Below are 22,742 nucleotides of genomic sequence, written 5' to 3'. Positions count from 1 at the left end.
TCTATAATTTAGAATACCTTGCTGAGGGTGCCGTATAAGGTAACCTATTCAAAGTACAGAAGCTTTACTTCTAGGCCCATTGTTGAAAGTGTTCATGTCCTAGGAGTCGGCACTTTACTGTGCGGAGGTCGTTGCATCAGTTGCACTCTACGCTGCATCAGAGGTTGTTTCGTTGCCTGAACATCATCGCCAACCTGTCCCGTCTGTGCCGTTTGTGTTGGCTGATGGTATGGTTAGAAGTCAATGTCCCACTGTTTGGCTGACTGTCTGCGCCTCCTCCCAAGAAGACGCAGACATGACATGCATGCCGTCTATGTTGGCCGGTGGTATCGTTAGCAGTCAATGTCCTACTGTCTGACTGACTGTCTGCGTCTCTTCCCAGGCGTGCTGCTCTCCAGCTCTGCTGCGGAGACCACCACGGTCACTTCTTAAGTCCGGCTGAATTATTGTCCCACTGTCTGGCTGACTGTCTGCGTCTCCTCACAGGTGTGCTGCTCTCCAGCTCTGCTGCGGAGACCACCACGGTCACTTCTAAAGTGGACGGCGTCGCCGGCAGCAACGTCGGCGAGGACGAGCAGGGGACGGCGGGGGGAGCGGCCTCCGGGGAGGACACCGGGACCGGGGGGAGCGCGGCCGCCGGGGAGGACACCGAGACCGGAGGGAGTGCAGCTGCCGGGGAAGACACCGGGACCGGAGGGAGCGCCGGTGCTGACGGGGACATCGGAACCGGGGGGAGCGCTCAGGAGGAGAGTGCCGGAGGCGACTCCGGGACCGGAGGGAGCGCCGGAGTTGAGGCACAAGCTGGGGCCGCGGGAGGCAGCGACGCGGGGGGAGCGGGCATCCAGACGGACGTGCAAGGCGAGGCCGCCGGAGGGAGCGACGGACAGGACATGGCTGGTGGTGGGCAAGGAGGAGGGTCAGCCGAGGAAGCGGGCGACGAAGGCGAAGAAGGGGAGGGTGAGAAGGCCGGCACTGGGAAGCGGTCAGTGGACAGCATGCTTGCCGACGCGAAAAACAAGGCGAAGGGAATGCTGGATGGTCTCAAGGGCAAGATGAAGGAGCAGATGGATAAGTTCAAGGCAACGATGTGTGAGTACAGCGTGCATTGTCAGGCCAATCCCTGTTGGTGGCTCAGCCTGAAAAGATCGTGGTTATTATGTAAATAATTAGAAGTAGTGTCATAGGATCAATGCTGATGCTTAAAATTCAGATGCAAGGTGTGCTTGAAATCAGTTTACCCGTTACAACACGAATGCAGTTCTAATCTTTTTTTCGAGGTTGTCAAGGAAACCTTAAGTTCTATGTGGGTGGGCTCAGTTTTAATTGTGCATCGCCTTATGGCCCTCCAAAAGAGTCTCATGTTCCTCGATTCATCAATCCGCCAGAAGGGCTGGAGCCCCTCTAAATGGGTTCGTCGAGGGGCATCCAGCCCACTCGGCCTAGACTCCCGCAGGAATGCCGTGCCGATGGCCTGCGTGACAAAATTCATCAGAGCTAAAAACACGAAAAGCCAGTTAACAACACGAAGACGGCGCATCAATGCGAGACTGATTATTCTCGGTTCTGAGACGTTTCCACTACGAAAAGCTGTTGGCGCGGCGGAGTTGGTTCAAAAGGAAGATCCTTACTCGATTATTTTGTCGGATAAAAATCGTCCGCCAGCCTGTCGCAGCGTCAAAAAATGGCACACGCCCTAGACAAGGCCCGCCTCAGCATCCATCAAAGCGCGTGCCTGCCAGCGTGCCGCCACACACAGCAGCGCGCCCTAGCAACCACCGCCGTCACCGTGACCCCTACCCCTGGCGCGGCCTCAAAGGCGCGCGTGACCCAACTCCCGCCGCCGCCAAAGCCGAAGCCGACAGGAATTAACTAATGAATACGAGCGTGCCGTGCTGACACCCGGTGGGGCGGCCGAGGCCGGACGGCCCCGCGCCGGGCGGGTCACGTGACCGGAAGGCGGACAATGCGGCGGCGGCAGCGCGGGTCGCGGGTCGCGGGTCCCCGTCGTCGCGGCCCGCGGCGCAATTACCGGGCCGGCACCGGCTTTGTTTGATGCCGACCGAAACGCATCGATGCGCCGCGGCCCTGGCGGCGCGCGCTCCGGCCAAATCACGGCCGCGAATGGGCTCGGCGGGTGTGGTGGCGCCGCCGGACCGCGGTCAATACAGACTGTCAACCGGCCCGGCGGTCCTCGGACGCGGTGCTGGCCGGTGGACGCGCTGGTGACCCGCTGTTGCGCTGCCTAGTCCGCGGGCGTGGTGCTGGCCCGCGGGCGTGGTGCGTGCCCGCTGGCGTAGCACGTGCCCGCAGGCGGGGTGGCGGCCCAGGGGCATGCCGCCGGACCTGCGGGGGCATGGCGTTCACATGAGGGCACTGTTTTGTCATGCCATTTTACTGGTCAGCACACGTCATAAAGAGCCACGGCAGTGTGTACCTCCACGTAGTCATTCGGTAGATCCGGGGGCTTTGTAATGGCCGCGGCGCTTGCACAAGGGCCGGTCGTCCCACACAAGGGCCGGTCGTCCCACACAAAAGTGCGACTCATGTAGCAGCCACCAAAGCAAATGCAACCTTTGTCAATGTGGTCTTGTGAGCGCACTCCTTGCAATACCATGAAAATTCCAAAAGTGGCACGTGACGCGCGTTCGTGCCGTTGTTCCCGTTCCAATCGTCTGCACCAGTATCTAGGTCAGCATGCCTAACCCCTCCTTACGTGCTGTCAAACCATGTGTCCACGAGCGGCGCAATCGCTGTGCAATGCACAATGATGTAGAATGTCCGGCAAACATGGCATCGCGCTGCCTCCCGCAACAGCAATGCATCAGGCGAAAGGAATGTAGCGTCGCCACCCGCTGGCGAACGTTCCAGAAACAGTGGAAGTGACGCAGACGCGTGTCGATTGATGCGCACAAGTAACGGCGACGTGGCCGGTGCTGGTGACGACTTCCTGAGACGTTGCATCACAAGACCGTGGCAATTCGCTACATTTTTAAAGACGGGCAGTCTGTCCTAGAAACAGCGTCTTGATTGGTATGGCTTGTGCTTAACTGTGATCGTTGGTCAATGGCGAATGCCGATGACGCGTAAAGTTGCGCCTCTACCCGAATTCTACCCTAATTCTACCCGAATTCTACTTGAATTCTACGACTTCGAGTGGCACATATATCTCCGCGTAGTGAGTGATGCAAATACTGGGAAGGCATGCATGTAAGGCATGCTGACAATTTAACAGCTCGATACCTCGTCACTTTCCGTGAACAGCTAGAGCCGCCGTAGAAATATGTGGCCTGCCCAGGACCTCGATGTTGTCACTTGGGATCCAACAGCCGGCGGTCCATTGTGCGATAATGGCGCTCCACGTTACATTGTGGAACACGTACAGTGCACCAAAAAGAGCAGCGGTGCCAGCCGACCTCTGACGTCATATTTGCAGACCGCATTACAAATGCATTTGCGGCCCCTGAAATACGACTGAAGTGAAGGCGTAATCTATCGCCGAGGCCGCCTCGGATCGCGTCGCTGCGTGGGCTCCCTCGATCGACACCCGGCGGTGACGTCAGGTCACCGAACCGGGGTGACCCCTCGTGGCCCGTTGCCAGCTTAGTGCCGCGGTGCAGCGTCGTCTGTTCGGAACAAGCGCCCATGCCGACACGCGATCTCTTTCCCATAAAGACGGCGGCGCCGCATGCTGGCGCTTGTCTGAAACATTAGCGGGCGCGAACAAGGAGGGCCACGAGCGCCCCATCAACAGCACTGCTCCGCGGGCTGTGGTGTTCCGCTGGGCCGACACGCGTCTCTAGTTCTTTGTCTCTTTCTCTGCCGGTAGCCAGCAGCACCAGCTTTCACTGAAAGGATACTATATTTGCTTCTATACTTGATCCTATAGTTAAAAGGATCCTCCACTTTTTATTGAAAGATGCTTGCGGGGGCAATCTTGTCGCACCGACGATTTTATCGGCGTTCTCCTTTCGATAGCGTGATAGGCATGTTTAGCAGATGCCATGACGCACTTGACTCGCAAGTCGACCACGCGGTGCTTCCGACTCGAGCCCAGACGTCTGTTGCAACCGTGACAGACATCTGTGTGCCGGTCAGTGCTTGGACAGATTGCGCTTGGTTATTTGGCGTGCTGGAAATAGTAAAAGCAGAGGCTAAACCATCTCTTTTCACGCCTGCAGCGAATTGGTCGGACAAGTGAGTACAAAGCTGAAACCGAGCATATAAGAGATCGCGCTACAGCCAAGACATTATCCAACCCACTGTTGGCGTGTTCTAAGGCAACGTTGCACTCGGTGCATAGCTAGTAGTAATATGAGATTGTAAAACGTGTTATGTGAATAACTGACCGCGTGGAATGCTATTTCTAGGTACGGTACACTTTGAGGGCATCGGAAGTTTCCTTTCTGTTTTGATCGAAAGTTTATACATTCAGTATAACATGCGGCACGTGTAAGGTTTTGGGTTATTTCGGTAGCTCCGAATGGAGGCAAAATGTGCGCATGAATGTTGCTTTGTGTAACACTAGTCGTATGATAAATCGTGTACAGCTTAGGATTCACACATTGCGAAGTGCATTTATCCCATAAGTCCGCAGTAGTAGCAACTGCTGTTCAGTTGCTAAACCGTGATCCATGTGGACAATTTCGGCAGAATGAAGAACTCCTTCTCAAGCCTGAAGCAGAGTATCAAGGACAAGATCAATGGGGGTAACGTGACGGCTCTGACGGACGCGGAGATTGATGAGCTGTCTCTGGACAACATGCGTACGCTAGCGGCGGTAAGTGTCGCCCAAACTCTGCCTCGTCTCTGGGTGAGCTCAGTTGTTGTAGGCCATGTTGCACAGCTGATGATTTTGGTGGGGATTTAAGCCAGGGCATCCCTATAGATGAGCGATGGGTGTTAAGTTCAGCAACATAACTAACAACACTAGCAGGAGTTGTGGCAAGGGCCGGGTGGCAGTGGTATCACTTCCTGTACTTAAATATTTCAAATCTGTTGGCGAGGGGGGAGCCCGTAATGCATCCGAAAGATTACATTCGCTTCGCTTCGTTAAATCTGCGGCAATGTACCTGAATATCTCAGATGGACAGCCACGGCGAACAGTCACGTAAGACGAACAAAGTGATGCGCAAGGTTTCGTGCACGCAGCATTTTACCCACCCGAGAAATGCAATCTTTGATAAGAAGCTTCTCGTTCTTATACGCCCTATCGCGTGGCCGTTTGTAATCTTGAGAGGCAATGCTGATGGAGAGTTCGGACCCTACACATGGGGAAGCGTGACAATGGTGATTGGCATATGAAATGCTGACACTGCCTCTCAGAATAGTGAGGTGTTTGATTGGCGTATGAAGCGTTGACGTCAGCACTGCCTCTCTCAATGGCGAGGTGTTTGATTAGCATATGAAGCGCTGACGTCAGCACTGCCCCTCTCAATGGCGAGGTGTTTGAAAGGCATATGAAGCGCTGACGTCAGCAGTGTCTCGAGGTATTACAGAGTGAAGGTTGACATCGTCTGAGTGTAGCCTTCAGATCAGATTTGATTTGGTCCGCCCGGTCCTTATTCCCCTCTCTTGGTGCCTATGCGGGATGAAGCCAAGCGCAATGTGATTGCTATCCGAAAATACCGACACTTGCTGAGCCTCAGAACAATCATTGGGGAAGCGAAGGCAATATGTTTTCGAGAACACTTGCTGAGCCTCAGAACAATCATTGGGGAAGGAAAGGCAATTTGTTCTCGAGGACAATATATTGCTATTTTGATTTTTAATTTATTGCTTTTTTTACTTTTAGCCAAATATTGAGGTGGTCGAGACAGGTGTCACAGACGGCGGGAAGGGCAGAGGAAGACCAAGGACCGTCCAACATGACAAAGTTTCGTCCGTGATAAATGGGACAATTCTAGATCAGCCATGGCCGTGAATCTGGCGTAAGGCTAGTGGTCAGCCGAACGACATCAGCCCATACGTCGTTGCTGAAGCGATGGGAAGACGTGACAAAACATCGCATGTAGCGTAAAGCCTTCTGTTTTAAGCCTTGTGTTGCCGTTTCTGCTGTTTCCTGTAATGTCCCACTGCTCCTGTAATGTTCCTGTAACGTCCCACTGTTAACGCTGTTCAGCAGGGTTGTCTCTGTGACTGAACAGCGATGCAGATTTCGTGGCCCAGCTTTCGCGCTTCGTTCTGGACTCGGAATCCAGCGCCAACGAATACTAGTCCCCGAACGGACGCGGGGCTGTCTGGCACGGGAAAGGTCGCCTGGAAGCTGAGCACAGAGGGCAATCGGGCCCGGGGCGGCGGCGTTACGGGGCTGAGCAATGTACAAAACTCCGCAGTCCTCTTCGGAAAAGTCTGGGGCGAATACCTCTGAAAATTGGTGGACTTGTGAGGCGTGTTCTGAGTACCCGCAACAAGGTCCTCTTAACAGATACTCGGTCCTGAAAGACACGCATATAAACCATGGGTGTCTTTACGATGCCTTGTGAATGCCTTGAGATTTTCATAGCATGCTATCCATTATGTATGTTATATTGCATCATGTTATATATTTTTCACAAATTTCAGTGTGATATGAGGTATCCATGTTTCGGCACCAAGTGGTACAGATTTTTTTCCGGAAAGCCTGCCGACTGATAATCGTCAAAAAGTATGCATGTTTAAATGATAATACCCGGATTGAGAAGGAAAGGCGCTTTGGAATACTTTGCTCCAATTTAGTATGGTTGAATCCAGGCATCGCGGAAAATCCAATTGCAAATAACGTGTTGTTCACAGAGCACATACACATACGTTCTTAGAATGGTCATAAAACAATGTGATCTGCAAAACTCAATCCTGCTTTCCTAACTTGCTCGAAACCAATCCTCGGGGCCAACATATGACATCGCATGCAGCAGCTACTGAACTCAGAGACGTTAGCTTCCAACCTGCTAACGTCAGCCTTCCAAGGAGTCATGAGTTCGCAGGGAGCAATGGACGCGTTATGGCTCGTCTTCTCCATCCCCCTCCCGCCCCGCCCCCGCATATACCTGTGTCTGTGTCTGGCAGGGGAGTCGGCTGGAGGTGATGACTCCTTCGCAAAAGGCCAAGTTCTTTGCACGCTTCAAGGCGGGGAAAGACTCGCGAAGCATGCAGAAAGTGTTGGACAGAATGGAATTCGACACAAGAAGCCAGTTGCTAGACAAGTTCAGCGAGGTCAACGCCGAGCTGGGCAACGACGAGGTCAGCATGGTGATCCCCCGCGTCTTGAGGCTGGCTAACATCGGGGTCATGACCCGCCAGAATGCCCTAGGCATGAAACTGGCCGGGTGCTGCCACGTAATGAGGGCGCAGAATCTTCTGGGAAGGTAAAAGGATCACATATTTTTGAAAGGGGCAAGTACATCTGCCAGGAACAAGCACCTCAAAGTTCTGGGCATCCACGTTGGAAATCTGAAACTCGTTGGCGGTGTAAACGCGCCGACGAGCTCGTTACGTTAGATGAGTGCATAGTTCTGGGTCTGGAGTGCTAGTTCTGGGTGTGACCGTTCTGTGCGAAGGAACGCCCGGACCGTGCATTTAACGTCATCTTGCATATGACGTCATCTGTTCCATATCTTCAGCTATGACGTAACCTGATCGCCCCAAAGTGTCTTTCGTTTACTGACTGGCTTCAAAGAGGCTATCGTATCAGCATCGTCGTCGCAGTGTCCATGGAAACTGGTCGACAGATCGTGATATTTCATTTATCCCTCACATGGTGAGTTAGTGTAAGTGCCATGGACTGTGAAGAAGCTCTAGATCATTCCAGAAACGAACCGTGACCTCCATGTTTTCCCTCACTCTCGCAGGCGGCAAAGAAAATGCTGGCGATGTCAGTGATGGATAGGCTTGGCGACTCACGAAATTGGTCACTCGCGGAGGTCAACAAGATGAAGACGGTCAAGGTCTTTTCGCGCATCCCACCTGCCAAGCTAATGAGAATCAACAACACCGCAATCCTCAACACGATGTAAGTTGGGTATCTCCCGAGTGATTGGGTGAGAAGCCGACATCAGAAAAATTGTGACGAATTGTGGCTTCCTTGAACGTTAAGTCTGTGGATGGCAGCTGCAAAGTACGCCGCCTGCGAGCTGAGTGAATGTGAGATCGGTACCGAGTTACTTTACATGCTGCGTTACGTAATGGGTCGCGGTTTAGTGGTCTCATGTTCTCAGTACCATTAGTGTTGCTACTGACTGAACCAGAAGCGTGACAGCACTCCATAGAGTGTCAGAATGAAAATAACTTGCGAACCGGTGACCCCTCATCTGACCCCACATCCACTTCGTCATCGTCCATCCTGCATTTGGCGCGACTTTTGTATCTCGGGCAGCAAAACTCACATGCTCTGTTCAATACTTCGACACACCAGATTGTAAGATTAAGGTGGTCTCGGTGGATTTTTGCTTAATCGGATGGGGGAAAGTGAGGTAACGGTGCTGAACAAACCCAAAATTTGCATCTGTTTATAATTGGAATAGACAAACACCAGGCTGGGAGTGAGCAGAGAACAGCTCCAGGGCCGTGTGTCTAAGACACTGTTAACTCGTTGGTGAACAATGAAATGGCACCGTGCTTTGAAAACACCTTGAAATCCTAACAGCGAATTCAGGTTTGGAAATTGACACTCATTAGCAATGAAGCAACAGTACAATAATGTAAAGCTCACTCTCGTAAGTGCAATACTGTCAAGAAATACAGCGCCTTAAACCGATGGCAGCTGTTCCAGACAATGTATCTAGGCACGAAGCACAGTTGCTGTACTCATGATTGGCGAGAAGCAGCGTTAACATTATTGGGAACTCGCTGACGTATAACATCGATGGACGTGTCTGTCGCACCGCACTCTGAGCTGAATACCGACGAAGGCAATAAGGGAAGCCAATAGCAACGCTTTTGCTTCGATTTTAATGCTCCTCTGGCTCGATAAGCAGCATTCGTAACATCAGAGTGACTTACCTTAGGGAAAACTAAAGGCATGATTAAATGTCCAGTGTCCCCAGCCCGATCCTGGAAAGTGGTCACGTGACCTGCCTGTCCGACGTCCATTGGTGCAGTTCCACCAATGAATCATGTTGGGCGACTCTTTCATCTGTATTCCCACGCTGCCACCCCTATAAAGACCGCGCGGGCCGTCCGTTGAAAAGACTTGGCCGCAAAAAACAACATCATGCGCGACGGACTTTTAAACACGCTGCTGAACCAAATAGCGAATCAACTGAGTGGATCAAATATTTAACTAAAAATCATAAACTTGAAGTTAGACGCTGCGCCGAGTAACTAACTGAAGTAAAAGCGGATTCACGTCGAAATGAGAACTCACATGCGTGATCGAGCGCAGTGGACGAGTCATTTGAACCACTGGAGTCGGTATGGAATGGAATCGGTATCAGTAATCGGTATGGGATCACCACGGTACGGCAGTTTTCCTACTGGCGTCACGCAGACAATATGGACAGGAGTCACACGGCCAGCACACCGCACAGAAGAAGACGATATCATTCCGACTGCCACCATCTAAAGGGATTCATTCGATGGGCTTCCGCGAGCAGAGGGATCATTCATTCGATGCTCCCTAATTCACGGGACAGCGTCGCTCGTGATGGCGTCCGAGCGGTGTCCAAATCGCCTGCTTTTAGCAGAAGCGTTGCCAGCGAAGACAAATGGGCTTCGCCTGGCTCATTTGACGACAGACGAACCCGAACATCAACAGTTCGTCCGTGGAATGGCAGCCCATGCCAGCCGGATCCACGGCCGGCGACGACCAGCGTTCCAAAATTCCTCGAGTGCGGAATGGTGTGCAGGATGCAAATATAACTTCATGCTACCAGAACCCTCGCTCTGCGGCGGTTCCTGCGCGCAATTGGCTTGGCTAATCCGTTGACCTTTGACTCCGACTCAGACATCTGACCTACTCGGCCCATTTTTCAAGCCTGAGGCGGATAGACACTGGTTAGGCCACCGCTTCGTTGGATGCTGTTCAGCCGACTTTGAACAAGGAGAGGGGCCACAGGCAGTGAACCCAAAGTCGGGGTGTTATAGCATGACAAATATCGACATCCTTGCCACTCAAGTGGCCGGATACTGGAACGCAGGCCACGACAGGCGTCAAATTCTGGCGATGCCTCTGAGGTTGGGTCGGAGGTCGGAAGGACCATTCTTGTGCCACGGTGATGTCTACGCTGTTGATCATAACCTTCCTGGCTCCTTTCATTTTGCGCGTCAGTTTTAAAGGCCTGCGATTTTGTTTGCAGGCTCTTCACTTTCTTACTTTGGGAGCTACCTCCTGAGGACAGCGCTTGGTTTGACAGTTGACAGTTGACAGTTGGATTCTCAGTTCTTTGGTCTCGTAAATCTGCATCGCCCTTAATCTGTGGATGCTTATACCCTTCAGTATTATCATACTCGGACTACAGCTACCCGCCGTTGGGCGTAAAATGAGCTTCAGGAATTCAATAACGAGAACCTCTCTTCAATGGAAAACACCCGTGGACAACACCAATGTTTGTACATGCTCAGTTTGCATAACATCAATCTTCGTATCCTTCATGAAATTGTGTCGCCTGCATCGACAAACTGCGACCCTCAGGAACAATATCCTTTATGTTCAGAGGCGATAGAACAGTCCAGTTGTCCACGTAAGCTTTCACAAATCGCATTGGCACAGGTTTTAATACGTCGCTAGGATCACCACTTGAGGACGACAAATGGGACATTGCGGGCCTGGTTGTGCAGCTGTCAAAGTGCCTATGTGCAGGGGCATGTACGTGACAAGTCATTGCCCAGGCCGTGGACACATAACTCGGCTGCACGAGATCGGTTCGTAGAAAGCCTGATGTCGCTTCGAAAACATCTTCAGTGCAATTCCAATAGGTCAAAATGCAAAGATCCAAGCATTATAATTTTCAACACAAATGTGAATAGGTTGATTGCCCGACCATCACTACCCGCCCGCTCCGCGAACCCCAGCGCCGTTTCCGAGCAATACGGCCTGTTCGCTTGGGCCGGACGGCGTTGGTTGCCAGTGCGGCGGGTTGCCAGGCAGCCCTGGTCTACATTCGCCGTGCTTCGTCGCCGTTACGTCCGTCGCCATAACAAACAATAGGCGGTCGCGGTGGTCGATTTCGTGGACTGCCGTCGCTCGAGCCGATGCCGTCGTCGCGCGACGTTATGACTGGGCCCGAAAACGGCGCATGCGGCTCGAAAGCGGCGCACACGCGGCGTGACGTGACGCCGCACTGGCGCGGTGGCCGATATCGTTCCACCAAGGTCACGTGATGCCAGTGAGGGGTGCAGGAGCAATTGAAAGGGTATGACTCTCACATTCATTCACTTGTGTGCATCGCCAGACATGGCTGCAGTATATCAGCATCGGTATGCCCTTGAGGTTAAATTTTCGCTATAAATGGAGCGCCCAGCTCACTTGACCCTCACTGTTCTCGCACCTTTTGTCACCAGATGTGTCCAGATGTCACAGCTAGATCACACGGACCGTTTAGATGGGCCGTAACTGTGTCGACACGGCGGTGCTTGGGGTGGTCCTCCCGATCGTTGTCCTGAGCTTTGAAAAAATGACGTCATAAAAATATAACTCCATAAAATATGGTGTCAGCACTTAGTAGGTACGGCAAACTGGTTATGCCGGTTTCTATGACTCACTTTTCCGTCCAGCTTAGATAATTTATCCAATTTTGACCATGCGCTCGGTCAAAATCACAACTTTGCGCTTCGTGACCTAAATCAACTTCCTTGCGAGAACCGTTACTGGTCCTTGGCTGAGCTTCTTAATTATACTGCGTGGAGCCCCGTTACTGGTCCTTGGCTGAGCTTCTTAACTGTACCGCGTGGAGCCCACGTGTGGATTCTGCGCACTCACACTGGTGCACTCAGGTGCACTCTGGTGCACTCACTCTGAGTACTGCGCACTCAGATGCTGCGAGTCGCTTATGCTGCGCAAGACCTTGATGTGCTCGTCTCGTTTCAGATCAAAGCCCTCCAAATCCCAGCTTTATGCCATGCAGCCCGGAATGCGGAAGAATTGGGCGGTAAGTCCGACCTGGAAATAAAACGGAATTCCCATAGGCATTGGCTCAGGCCATAAGCCCAGGTAAGTGGGCTTCACTAGTGTGCAAAGTGCGTCAGTTTACGCTGCAGTGTATAAACAAGACAATGTGCAAGGCAGGCTGGGAGCAACAGTTTCGTAGTCTTTTTGATAAGCAGCACCTCCCTCCCCCACCAAGGAACTATCTCAGTGAATTTCAAGGATCCCGCTACTCATGCCTGATCAAAGCCCTCCAGAAGTACATGCGTCAAGGTATATGCGCTGTACGCTGTTCAAACACTCTCCGTGCCGCAATTTACCCTGCGCCAGAACAAGTCTCAGCAGCGAGTGTTGTCATACTGAGACAAGAAAGAACATGTAAGGCTCCTTTTGACATGGGCTGACACCTTCACACAGGTTCAAACATTCACAAGGTCACACACAGTCACACACTCATGCCGCGCAGTGCTTTTCGCACTGGTAGGGTAAGAGGACTTATCATATTGGAACCGTATAAGCTATCACTATGTAGGATGTGTAAGCGCTGGATCAAAACCTTGCACACGTATATAGGCTTACACGTCTACACAAGCTCATGCGTTAACATAAGCCTTCACGCTTACACAAACTTACACAGCTATATAAGACTGTGGAAGCCTGGACCCTTATGCAGACATATCCGTCACCACGGTTGACATATCCGTATCCACGGTTGAGGCAGACATATCCGTCACCACGGTTGACATATCCATCACCACGGTTGACATATCCGTATCCACGGTTGAGGCAGACATATCCGTCACCACGGTTGACATATCCGTATCCACGGTTGACATATCCGTATCCACGGTTCAGGCAGACATATCCGTCACCACGGTTGCATCACGTAATCTCTGACGTCGCTTGCGCTATAAGCGCATGTGTCTTCCGGCTGCGTGCAATACGATCGTGTAAGACTGTGGAAACGTCCGATTGTCACAGGCTCTGATCGCGCACATCGAGAACGCATCACTGCCGAGCAAGGACTGGACATCCAGCAAGATCCAGTCGCTGCAGCACGTGCTGGGCAGCATGCCTTTGGACATGCTGAAGATGCTGCGGGACGCCCCGCTGGCGCAGGCGTTCAGCTCTGCCCCTGCCTCGGATACGGTGAGGTGGTTTCTGCGGCGCTACCCGACGGGGTGACGTTGTATGCGAGATTGTGATCCAACAACGCCCCACGCGGTAGGCAACCCTTCACACAGTCATGACATGACCGGCTGCTGCCGGCTGGAACTCGAGTCACGGAGGACTGGACAGTACTGTTTCGCCCCACGCTGCGCTAAAGAGACTCGATGTGGTACAGCGTGTTGGCAGCTGGGCAGGACAAACCGGCGTCTCGCTATTGAAGAGTAATTCGATGTTTTGTGCTTTTTGTTTCGTATTTAAAGTAGTGGCTGATCTCTGATTACGGTTGTTCTCGATCAACCTGAACCCCGAGTATCTGATAGGCCGTTTAAACTCAAGCCGAGTTCCGGTAACGGTAAACGACCATTACGCTCGCTGCCTTTGCCGCCCACGTGATCACCGGGCAGAATGCCGGGCATGCAGCCTCTGTCGAACGGCAAAAGGCTTGGGCTTGTCTAACCACAATGGTTCATCACAGGAGACGGCTGCAGAGGCTGAGGTAAACCCGCTGGTCTCTGAAGGCACACACTGACCTGCGCCATATCTCCAGTCGGCATTCGCCGATGTTTTGTACCTTTTTGTGCGGCGTCGTGTTTGCGAATTTTTATTTGTGAGTAGTGGCAGCATTTTCAGGAGCGTATTTTTACCTCTGTTTTTATCCTGCCAGAGATTTTTGGCCAGGCCAATGGCGCCACGTGAAGTAGTCGAGTGCTGAGTTATCGATGCCCTGCCGAAAGCTGCCGGCTGTAAGGGACCCCAGACCTGCATCCGGGTAGCAGAGGCCTCCTTTGTGCCGATGCCTGCGCTCTCGGGTGCCTGTTCATCCGGGCAGCAAAAGCCTCCTTTGTGCCGATGCCTGCGCTCTCGGGTGCCTGTTCATCCGGGCAGCAAAGGCCTCCTTTGTGCCGATGCCTGCGCTCTCGGGTGCCTGTTCGTGCAGTTGTACACGCTCCGTAGGACCTTGAGCGCCGTCTTGTCTTGGCGCGATTGTCGCCACCTGCAGTCTTGACGTCAAGTGTGATAACGATGTTATAACGTGCTGTGTTCGACCTGTGCATTTCAAGTGAGATGTTTTGACAGGTCACGGCGGTAACATCTGGTACTTATTTTGATCGGCACCAAATGGTTCCTGAAATGTTTGAAGTGATTGTGCTCACACATTTTACGTAAAATGCCATTGCTGGGAATAATGCGGCTCGCATTTAAGACAGACAGTTGTCTCAGTAGGTTTGCCATAGCCAGGAAGCCGGTCTGTGGCGTCCGCGGTGCCTGCGTGTTTTTGTCGTCACCTTACCCGGCTCCATGAATCAGTATGTCCTCGCCGGTAATAGCCCAATACTGCCCCGGCACACTGAGTGCCTCACAGCTGCGGTACGCCGCAGGGCTCGGACTCAACCGAAGAGGTAAAGTGCTCGCTGCCTGCGGAAACTTACTTTTCAGTTTTGTGGCCTAGAGGTAATCGGTAATTTACCACGGCCTCACATATAGTTTGTAGACTTTCGTAGCGCGCCTAGATTTCCGGCGGTAAGTCGGGTGTTTTGCACAACGCATGCCTTTTCACGCAGATTGCTGATCTGCCACCGGGACGGCAGCAGCAGCTCAAGACTGGCACAGACCGGTACATACAGTGAAAACTGTTCCATCCTCAGCTTTTGTAAAGTGATACTAGATTTCACGCCTAGACTTTTTCGCCTAGTGCGGCTTAGTAGATTTTTACGTTCTAAAGGCGAGATGCTGTATTATCATAGATGGGTGTAATCAACCGTCCTTAACTGCTTAAAAGCATTTGTATCCTCCAATGAAGCACTGAGCGCACAATTGCAGGTAAACATGAGTCACCTGCACTCTACGGAGCCGTAAACTGGAACGGCTTATGTCCGATAATGCGTGCTGTGTGTTTAACTTTCATAGCGCACTAATGACTCAAGTGAAGATTGACGTCCGCAGTAAACTTTGCACCGAATCCAACCACTAATTCGCTGCGAATGACACCTGCAGCTGATTGTACCTGTAGCTGGCAGTGTGCCAAGTAACCCTTGACGTGTTCAGGCTGTGACGTGTCTTGATGTCACCGGTTAGCTGTTGGTCGCAATCGTCAGCCACGCTTCTCCCTGCTCCTGCGATTAGATAACACGAGGTGTGCTGCGAGAAAAATCAGCAGATTGCTAGATCCTAGCGCAACAGAGAGAAGGAAGTGCAGCGTGAGATGGTGAATTACTGAATTTAGCGACCTCGAAACGTTTGTTCGCACCTGCCAACTGCCTCAGGAAATACGATGAAACAAGGGCGATCTACATTTGCGGTTTACATAAACGCACAATATCAAACCCCTCAATGGATAGTTGCTTTCATACGGCTTGTTTTTATGTACACCCTATTCCGTGTTTACATAACAGGAAATCTCTACATCATACGAGAAACACATGGCTTGTAGTTCTGAACTGACGGAAGGAATTTCGGGGTCCCGCAATTCCTTCGGTAATTTCGGGGTTCGAAAACCATGTCCAATGTTGCCGGTGTGCTCTGATCGTGTGACAGCGCTGGCCCTGACCTCAGGTAGCCGACGGCGTGGATGAGGTAAAGAACGTATCATCTGAGGCCACCAGGTGGCCTCAACGGCACCTTCTTGTTGTCACAGTTCCATGTGTATTCTGTAGATTGAGTAGCTAGTGCGTTTTTGACAGTAGCTGTAGTTGTTCCCTGGCAGCTAGCCCAGTAGAAGAACAGTGAAGCTGCAGAGTTTTTTCCTGTCGTTAGGCGATGTCTCGTGCAAACAGACATCAGCGAATGCAGCCGCGCACTGCCGTGCCCTAGCTAGAGTTTGACATAGCTCCGCGCTTGAACGGGCTGGCCGCTCGGCCTGGGTGCTCTGTCGGCCTGTGAGTCGTCTCCGCGTCTGCCCTACGACGTTTGCTGGTGTATCGCTGCTTTCGACTCGAGCGTCGTACCTCGCGTAGTCCGGTCACAGAAACGGGTCACGCCGCCGTGACCTCTGCGTGACCTGCGGCCGGCTTAGTGGTAGAGGTCACGCAGCTCGTGAGCAGCTTGTCACCAACTGGTCCGACTAGCAATTAACATTAGTACATAGGTACTCTATGCAGTCAAGGAACGCATTGAATAATTATTTGCAGAGGTGTAAGACGACGCGTCTAAAAAAAACTAAAGCGCATGTGGTAGAATAAAAGGGCAGTGATCCTGCCCCGCATAGATCCAATTGTGAAAGAGCCTCCGCAACACGCTGTACGTTGCTTGCCATATAACGTGACTGTTGCGGTGCGTGCCGAAACATGCAGGGTTTGTTCGGAGTTACATCGTTTATTTACGAATTTGGACCTTTTTAGGGTTCACCTGTACCAAATGAGTGCGGCCCACTGAATGTCACGGTTTACAACCGATGTTTGATAGCTTCTTTTCCGTTTAGGTGCTGTGAGACTGATGTTTTTGACATTTTCTTGCTGCACAATGATAACACACGCTGGCCAGGGCGTGCGTCTTGGCGTCAGACAGTGTGTCTTGGCGTCAGACCATATGTCCCTACGTCAGATCGTGTGCCTTGGCGTCAGACAGTGCGTATAGGCGTCAGACAGTGCGTCTTGGCGTCAGACCGTGTGTCTTAGCGTCAGACAACAAACCCGAGAAGTGGTCATTATCGCCCAGCCTCCTCCCCTCTTCTGCAGATGTATGACCCTGCCCAAGCCAAAGTGCTCCTGGATAAGCTCGTTAGCGAGTTCAAAAGGACAACGACCACGCCCAGTCCGGCGGCAGTCAAGACATTCGTTACCAGGTAGCGAAAACGGCGCGTGGTCCGCGTCAGGACCACGAAAGATAACTGTGCTCCCCCGCGGTCACCATGGATTATGTGTGTTCAGTAGCTTACAACGCAGTGTCAGAGCCGACTGCCCCTTTGGGCTATGTCGTTGATAATGTCTTTTGGTGTGTGATTTAGTGTTTTAGGGCGCGTCGACATCTGGGCCGATCCGCGCCCACTCGATGACGGTTGTCAATATTTGCATTGCCACGCTTTAAATGTGTTGTCAACTAATAACAGGGTGTCACTGGTGCACTTACACTGAGCTGTGAGTCAAAATAAGACCATTGTCCGCACCTGGACGTACAAACATGGGGCCAGCGCTGGTACGCAGGGTGCGGGTACCCGGCCCAACCGAACAGCACTTCCAACATTAGTCTGCAGGGACGTGCCGGCATTAGCTGGCACGTGCCGTGCCAGCCGCCGATGCTTTGCGGTACAGTCTATCATCCGCTTCTGTCTTGCGGTACAGCCTAACATTGCTTGCTGTGCTGCGGTACAGCCTAACATCCGTCGCCGCCGTGCTGTGGAATCCGCTGTTGCCAAGGGCCAACCCGCATCTTGGCGACGCCTTTTCAGGCTGGGTCCCCTGGGCAAGTTCTTGAACGCCAATGAGATGATAGACATGGTGGACTCCACAATGCGGGACCGCACCAACGAGATCGCCACCATGCTGCGCGACACCATTGGGAAGAAGTCGGCGCCACTCGGGGTCAGTTTGACGGAATCTTGGGAAGAAGGCGGCACCACTCGGGGTCAGTTTGGCGGTATCTTGGGAAGAAGTCGGCACCACTCATGGTCAGTTTGGCGGTTTCTTGGGAAGAAGGCGGCACCGCTCGGGGTCAGTTTGGCGGCTCAGGCTGCTTTGAGAGGGACGTTGCCAGGTGTGTGCATAGTAAGCGGCCGAAGAACACGCAGCGTGCTGAGTGCAATGGCTCCTTTCATTCAGATTTGGTCAGCCTTTTTCTGATGATAAGCTACACTTATTGCCGATTTTTTCATCCATTTTCTGTGTTTACTAACTTTGGCACGTAACTGAGATAATCTCCCCACATGCCTGTTTATCACACTGCTGAACACGGATCATGTTCGACAGAGGCACCGCCAGCAGATTTCGTGCTCATCCCGCTCTTCTGCGGTCTTCCAGAACACATCATGTAAAAACAAACCAGACAAACTTAGACAGTGTTTAAGTCCTCGGCCAACAGTGCCGAACACCACGGGCCTGACGATTATGGCCTTGTTTCAGCAACGCTGTGACGTCTTCAAGCGGACCCAGAGGGGTGTCAACTTGACAGAGCTAATTAAGAGTGACGTCAACAAGATAGGTGAGCTGCAGTTGGATCGGAGGGAATGAAACAGCTGTTGACGTTGCCTCCGAGTGTTTGGAACATTGCGATGAGTTACAGGAAAAGCGATGGGTTTTAGGCCAAACTTGAAGTGTACACGTATGTGTCGAGATCAGTTGTGTCTGGCTTAGACTGCTCTTTTCTTCAAAGAACTGCGGAATAGCAAATGGCTTTTACATTTGACATTTATAGTTTCGAGAAATTATTTCATCGGACTCCTTACCCACCACTACGATAACGATGCTTTCTCCAATAGCATGGACTTCTGTTGATGTGGGATGAATTGAACATTACAAAAGCGATTAGTCAGCGGGAATAGAGGTGGGGCAGTCCTCTCCAACTACTTGAGTACTGGCGTTCAGTCCGGTACTTGGCCAGTGACTGGCGCTAGAAATGAGAGAAACGACGCGATGCAGATCACTTTTCACGTATTCTATAGTATATCTGCCATTGCATCTAGCACCTTACCAGGATAACCCAGAAACTCAGGCCGAACCAGGACTCGTCAACACCAATGCCCATCAGTTCTTCAGCAATGCCAGAGGAAGAGGAAGGTCTCCGAGTCCATTTGCTTCGAAAAGACGGGTCCTGGTATACTACCCAAACATTGCCAAGGACGGTGGACGCCAGTACCAGCACAGACTCCTCGCCAACCCCCAGCTCTATCACCGCAGGTCGACTTGCCGAAGCCCTTCGCACGGGGCACCACGTAGGCTTTGCGGGGTGCATCTCTCTCAAGTCAGCCTAAGACGCAAGCTAACATGGGACGAAAGTAGGAATCATGTTCGTGTGTATCTACCCCGATGAGGTCAGAAGAGCGAAGAGCTGGGAAATGGAGCGCTTGTCGCGGCGCAAAAGCCATTGTAGTCCTCCATCGTGTCTTGCATCAGGCCTCGCAATTCCATGCAGCAGGCGTTCCAAGAAATAAGGATTCACGACATTCCCGCAACATGCTGGTCATGCGATGTTTGAACCACACCACTTACCAAACACGCAAAGGAATGCATTAAACAGGTCAGAGCAGATCCGGATCTGGCCTACATTCGACATGTTTTGCATTGGTCGGTGCCCAGTGGCTGGCATGCCGATCCAGGAGATCTGTGCGCGCAGGGGGGAGGGGGAGGGGGGGGGGGGGGGGGTAGCTGGGGGAAAGAAAGTACGGGAGGCTGCGGAGTAGTCAGGAATTGTAGAGCCCAATTGGGTGGTAGAGGGTCTTTCCAGCCCCATTTTCCATTCGCATTTGACTCAGAATCTAATTGGGGTGCCTCGATTTATGTAAAAGAAGCCCTACGGCGGCATTAAATTGTCAAAAGTACTACAGGCCCGGTTTGCTACGCCACTGATGGGAGGAAAGGTAGAGAAAAGGTAGAAGGACAGGAAAGGTAGAGAAAGATAGAAGGACAGGAAAGGTAGGGAAAAGGGTAAGGGCATGTGTTGGGCGCTGATAGCACTATGCTCTACCCGAAATTTGCACAAGTCGGGTGGAATCTGCTACGCCCACGAACATTTTACGGTGATATGATATCAGCAAGACCCCATCATGCAGACACGTCCTGCAACCGGTCAATGAGAAGCATCTCTCACCTAAGCAACCTCCTCGGTTCTTCCCGACACCCCGCATCAGGTTCCCGCTTCACCATGTTTGTTGACCTGTAGAACAGGGTTGATTACTTTGTTTATTTGTACTGCTCCGTCTGTCGCTGATTTTGCCGTTTTGCACCAACATGAGTCACGTCAACAGCAGGGTACGTAAAGTTTTTCCAGCGGGAGTTCCTGTCCTTGTTTTCCTGCGGGTGCTCACTGCCCGGGCGAGCACGCCTTGCGACGTCTTATGACGGCATGCTCTTCCACACGGCAGTCAACGACGGTATGCTGAGCTGCGTGCCCGACATGTACCTGAAAAACTGGGCGGAGGACTCGAAGCTCACGTTCACCCCAGCTGGCGCAGTCCAACTCCATGCTGACCTCGGGCAAGGTGCGAGGAGCCGCGGGGCACGGGTGCGCGCTGGTGGACCAGTGAGGCGTGACGACAGCATCAGCGCAGCGACGGCTTCGGGTCGACGCGAAAGGGCAAAGCGTGATGGTGCAGTGTGGTGGCGCGGGGGTACAACGCAACACCGTGGCGCGGTGGCCGTATTAGCGCAACAGGGGAACGGGCACTGGCTGGCTGCTAGTTGCGGTGGTTGTAATCGGATGATTGTTGCGGGTGTTTGTAATCGGATCGGGGCCCTGGTGATTGTGTCGTAAGGGACTTACTTTGGAGATGCACTTCTCCATATATCTTTAGAAGTGAGAGTGCTGTGGCGAGATGAGACAGCATTCGCCGCGCGACATGGATCCCACTTGAAGTGAGTGCAAACGGGAGCAGGCGGAACAACGCAATGACGAGCATTTTGCCATAAATTTTCCTGTCGTCCCCAGTATGACACAGACATACCGGGAGGATAACATTCTGATGCACCCATTAAGGTCATGCGTGGACTGTAATCCGGCCCTGTGAGTGTCCGTCGAAGCCAAAGCAAACCAAAACAGCTAGCAAAACAACAACAAACAAAAAACCAAAACAGCTGACCTCGGCGTGATCTGGTGCAGATAAATGTCATGGCTCAAGCGGCGGTGAAGCAGTCCCAGTTCCAGAAGACCACGGGCGAGGTCGACATGCAGAAGCTGCCTGGTCGTCTGATGGGAGCTGTTCCCAGCAGCGCCATCACGAAGGCCAGCTGGTAAGCGGAGGACAGACTCGCCAATTCGCCGAGAGTGGTACAGAGTGGACTGGACGCAGTCAACGGGTGCTCAGCGGGAGACGGGTGGTACAGAGTGGACTGGGCGCAGTCAACGGGTGCTCAGCGGGAGACGGGTGGTACAGAGTGGACTGGGAGCAGTCAACGGGTGGTCAGTGTGGATGATAAGTCATGGCCGCGGGTGAAGCCTGCAAGTAAAGGCAGCTACGGCCCAGGCTCTTTGCGTCACTCCAGCTTGCTCACTCGAAATGAGGACACTTGTTTCGCCCTACCTCAGATCTGCTGAGTTGGGCTTTACAACAACAAAAAACACTATGCCAGCTGGAAATGCTTCGTGGGTGCGATGTGTAACGGCTGGATGAAAATCTCGTTATACTGTTCAGACAGCGCTGCAGGGCACAATCTGACGCGGTATGTTTTCAGGAGCGAACTCTCCGGGCTTAAGCCCAAAATCAGGGCAGGAGAAATCATGTTTGACAGGTCTCAGAAAGCGCGGTTCGTGCGTAAGGTGAGTAACACTCATCGCCATGTTGTTACAGGCAATTTACAACCAGTTGACAAAAATTTCTGATGCATTTTGCTGCAGCCTTTTTCAATATTTCCGATGTAATCTGCTTTTCCTCCCGTAAACGATTCAAAACGCTTCAAATTGTTATGCATGGGCCATTTTGAATGCGAGTTAGTCGTGAATAACTGTTTTTGGCCGATCGTTTTTTAACGATTTCATAACGCGACACTTGGCTTTCGGTGTGACTGCATAATACATACATATTGACCGATTTTGAGGTTTTAAGTTTATAGATACTCTTAATGTGAGCGAGACCTTTACATTGCATACCGATAATATGGCTTTACATGTTAAGTGACCTGCTTTGTTGCGCAGGAAAGCAGAGCGGGAGTGATTATTTCTGCACGATGCTAACTTTCCCCAGTAAGCAGATCCTGTAAACATAAATCAAAATTATGCAACTGTAAAGAAAATATTCAATCCCATGGTATTTCTATGCGAACCGCATTAATAGCACACATTACTGGATTTGTCAATTGCAATAACCGAGTTCAAGTAACAGTCCTATTGTGGAACAATGGATAAAGCCGCTCAGGTCAGATCTGAGGAAGCCAAAACCGTGGGATATGGAGGCCGGCTTGCATTCACCACCGTTTCCTTGTTTTATTTAAGGATCATGTGGGAAGATACAAACTTCATAGCCCTTGGGCCTATTTTCAAAATCCCATCGTTGAAATTCGGCATTTACTTCTATACAAGACCAGCTAACCATGGCCTTGCATTGCATTTCGTGTTTTAGCTTTTGTTGTCATCGACGAAGTTTCCCTTAGGTGCTTGTCATTTATCTGCTTTGAATTTGCCACCGAGATCATGTGACAAGTCGTGGTATTGTGCTCTCTGGGTCGAGCCCCTTAGATGACATGAAGAATGTCTTCATTTTATAATTTACGCGGAAATCAATGCAGCAGAGGTGAAAGATACATAAGTTTTGAATAGTGATACGATAGTGTTATTCTTAACAATGTGCTTTCCATAGCGCTCTTGCTTTTGAAATGAAAGCCTCCTCATTGTCATGCTGGTTTGTCTTTCATGCATGCATAGTTCTTCCCCG

General features: G+C 51.9%; 1 protein-coding gene across 1 annotated transcript; it reads left to right on the top strand.

Moving 5' to 3' along the window:
- The first annotated feature begins 692 nt into the window (after nucleotides 1-692).
- LOC119114022 (uncharacterized) lies at nucleotides 693-21,109 on the top strand. The gene is made up of 14 exons (XM_037238253.1): nucleotides 693-1,089; nucleotides 4,179-4,194; nucleotides 4,651-4,777; nucleotides 7,045-7,218; nucleotides 7,827-7,987; nucleotides 12,002-12,062; nucleotides 13,040-13,207; nucleotides 13,704-13,724; nucleotides 14,608-14,628; nucleotides 16,903-17,009; nucleotides 17,613-17,745; nucleotides 18,283-18,361; nucleotides 20,241-20,320; nucleotides 20,975-21,109. The coding sequence occupies exons 1-14, from the start codon at nucleotides 891-893 to the stop codon at nucleotides 21,107-21,109; spliced, it is 1,482 nt and encodes a 493-aa protein (XP_037094148.1). The 5' UTR covers nucleotides 693-890.
- The last annotated feature ends 1,633 nt before the right edge of the window (nucleotides 21,110-22,742 follow it).

This window comes from Pollicipes pollicipes, unplaced genomic scaffold (genome assembly GCF_011947565.3).
Source record: "Pollicipes pollicipes isolate AB1234 unplaced genomic scaffold, Ppol_2.1 Scaffold_7262;HRSCAF=8765_pilon_pilon_pilon, whole genome shotgun sequence".
NCBI classification, from domain to species: Eukaryota; Metazoa; Arthropoda; class Thecostraca; order Pollicipedomorpha; family Pollicipedidae; genus Pollicipes; species Pollicipes pollicipes.
The sequence above is the reverse complement of the archived record's forward strand: the minus strand, read 5'-3'. Positions and strand labels throughout refer to the sequence as shown.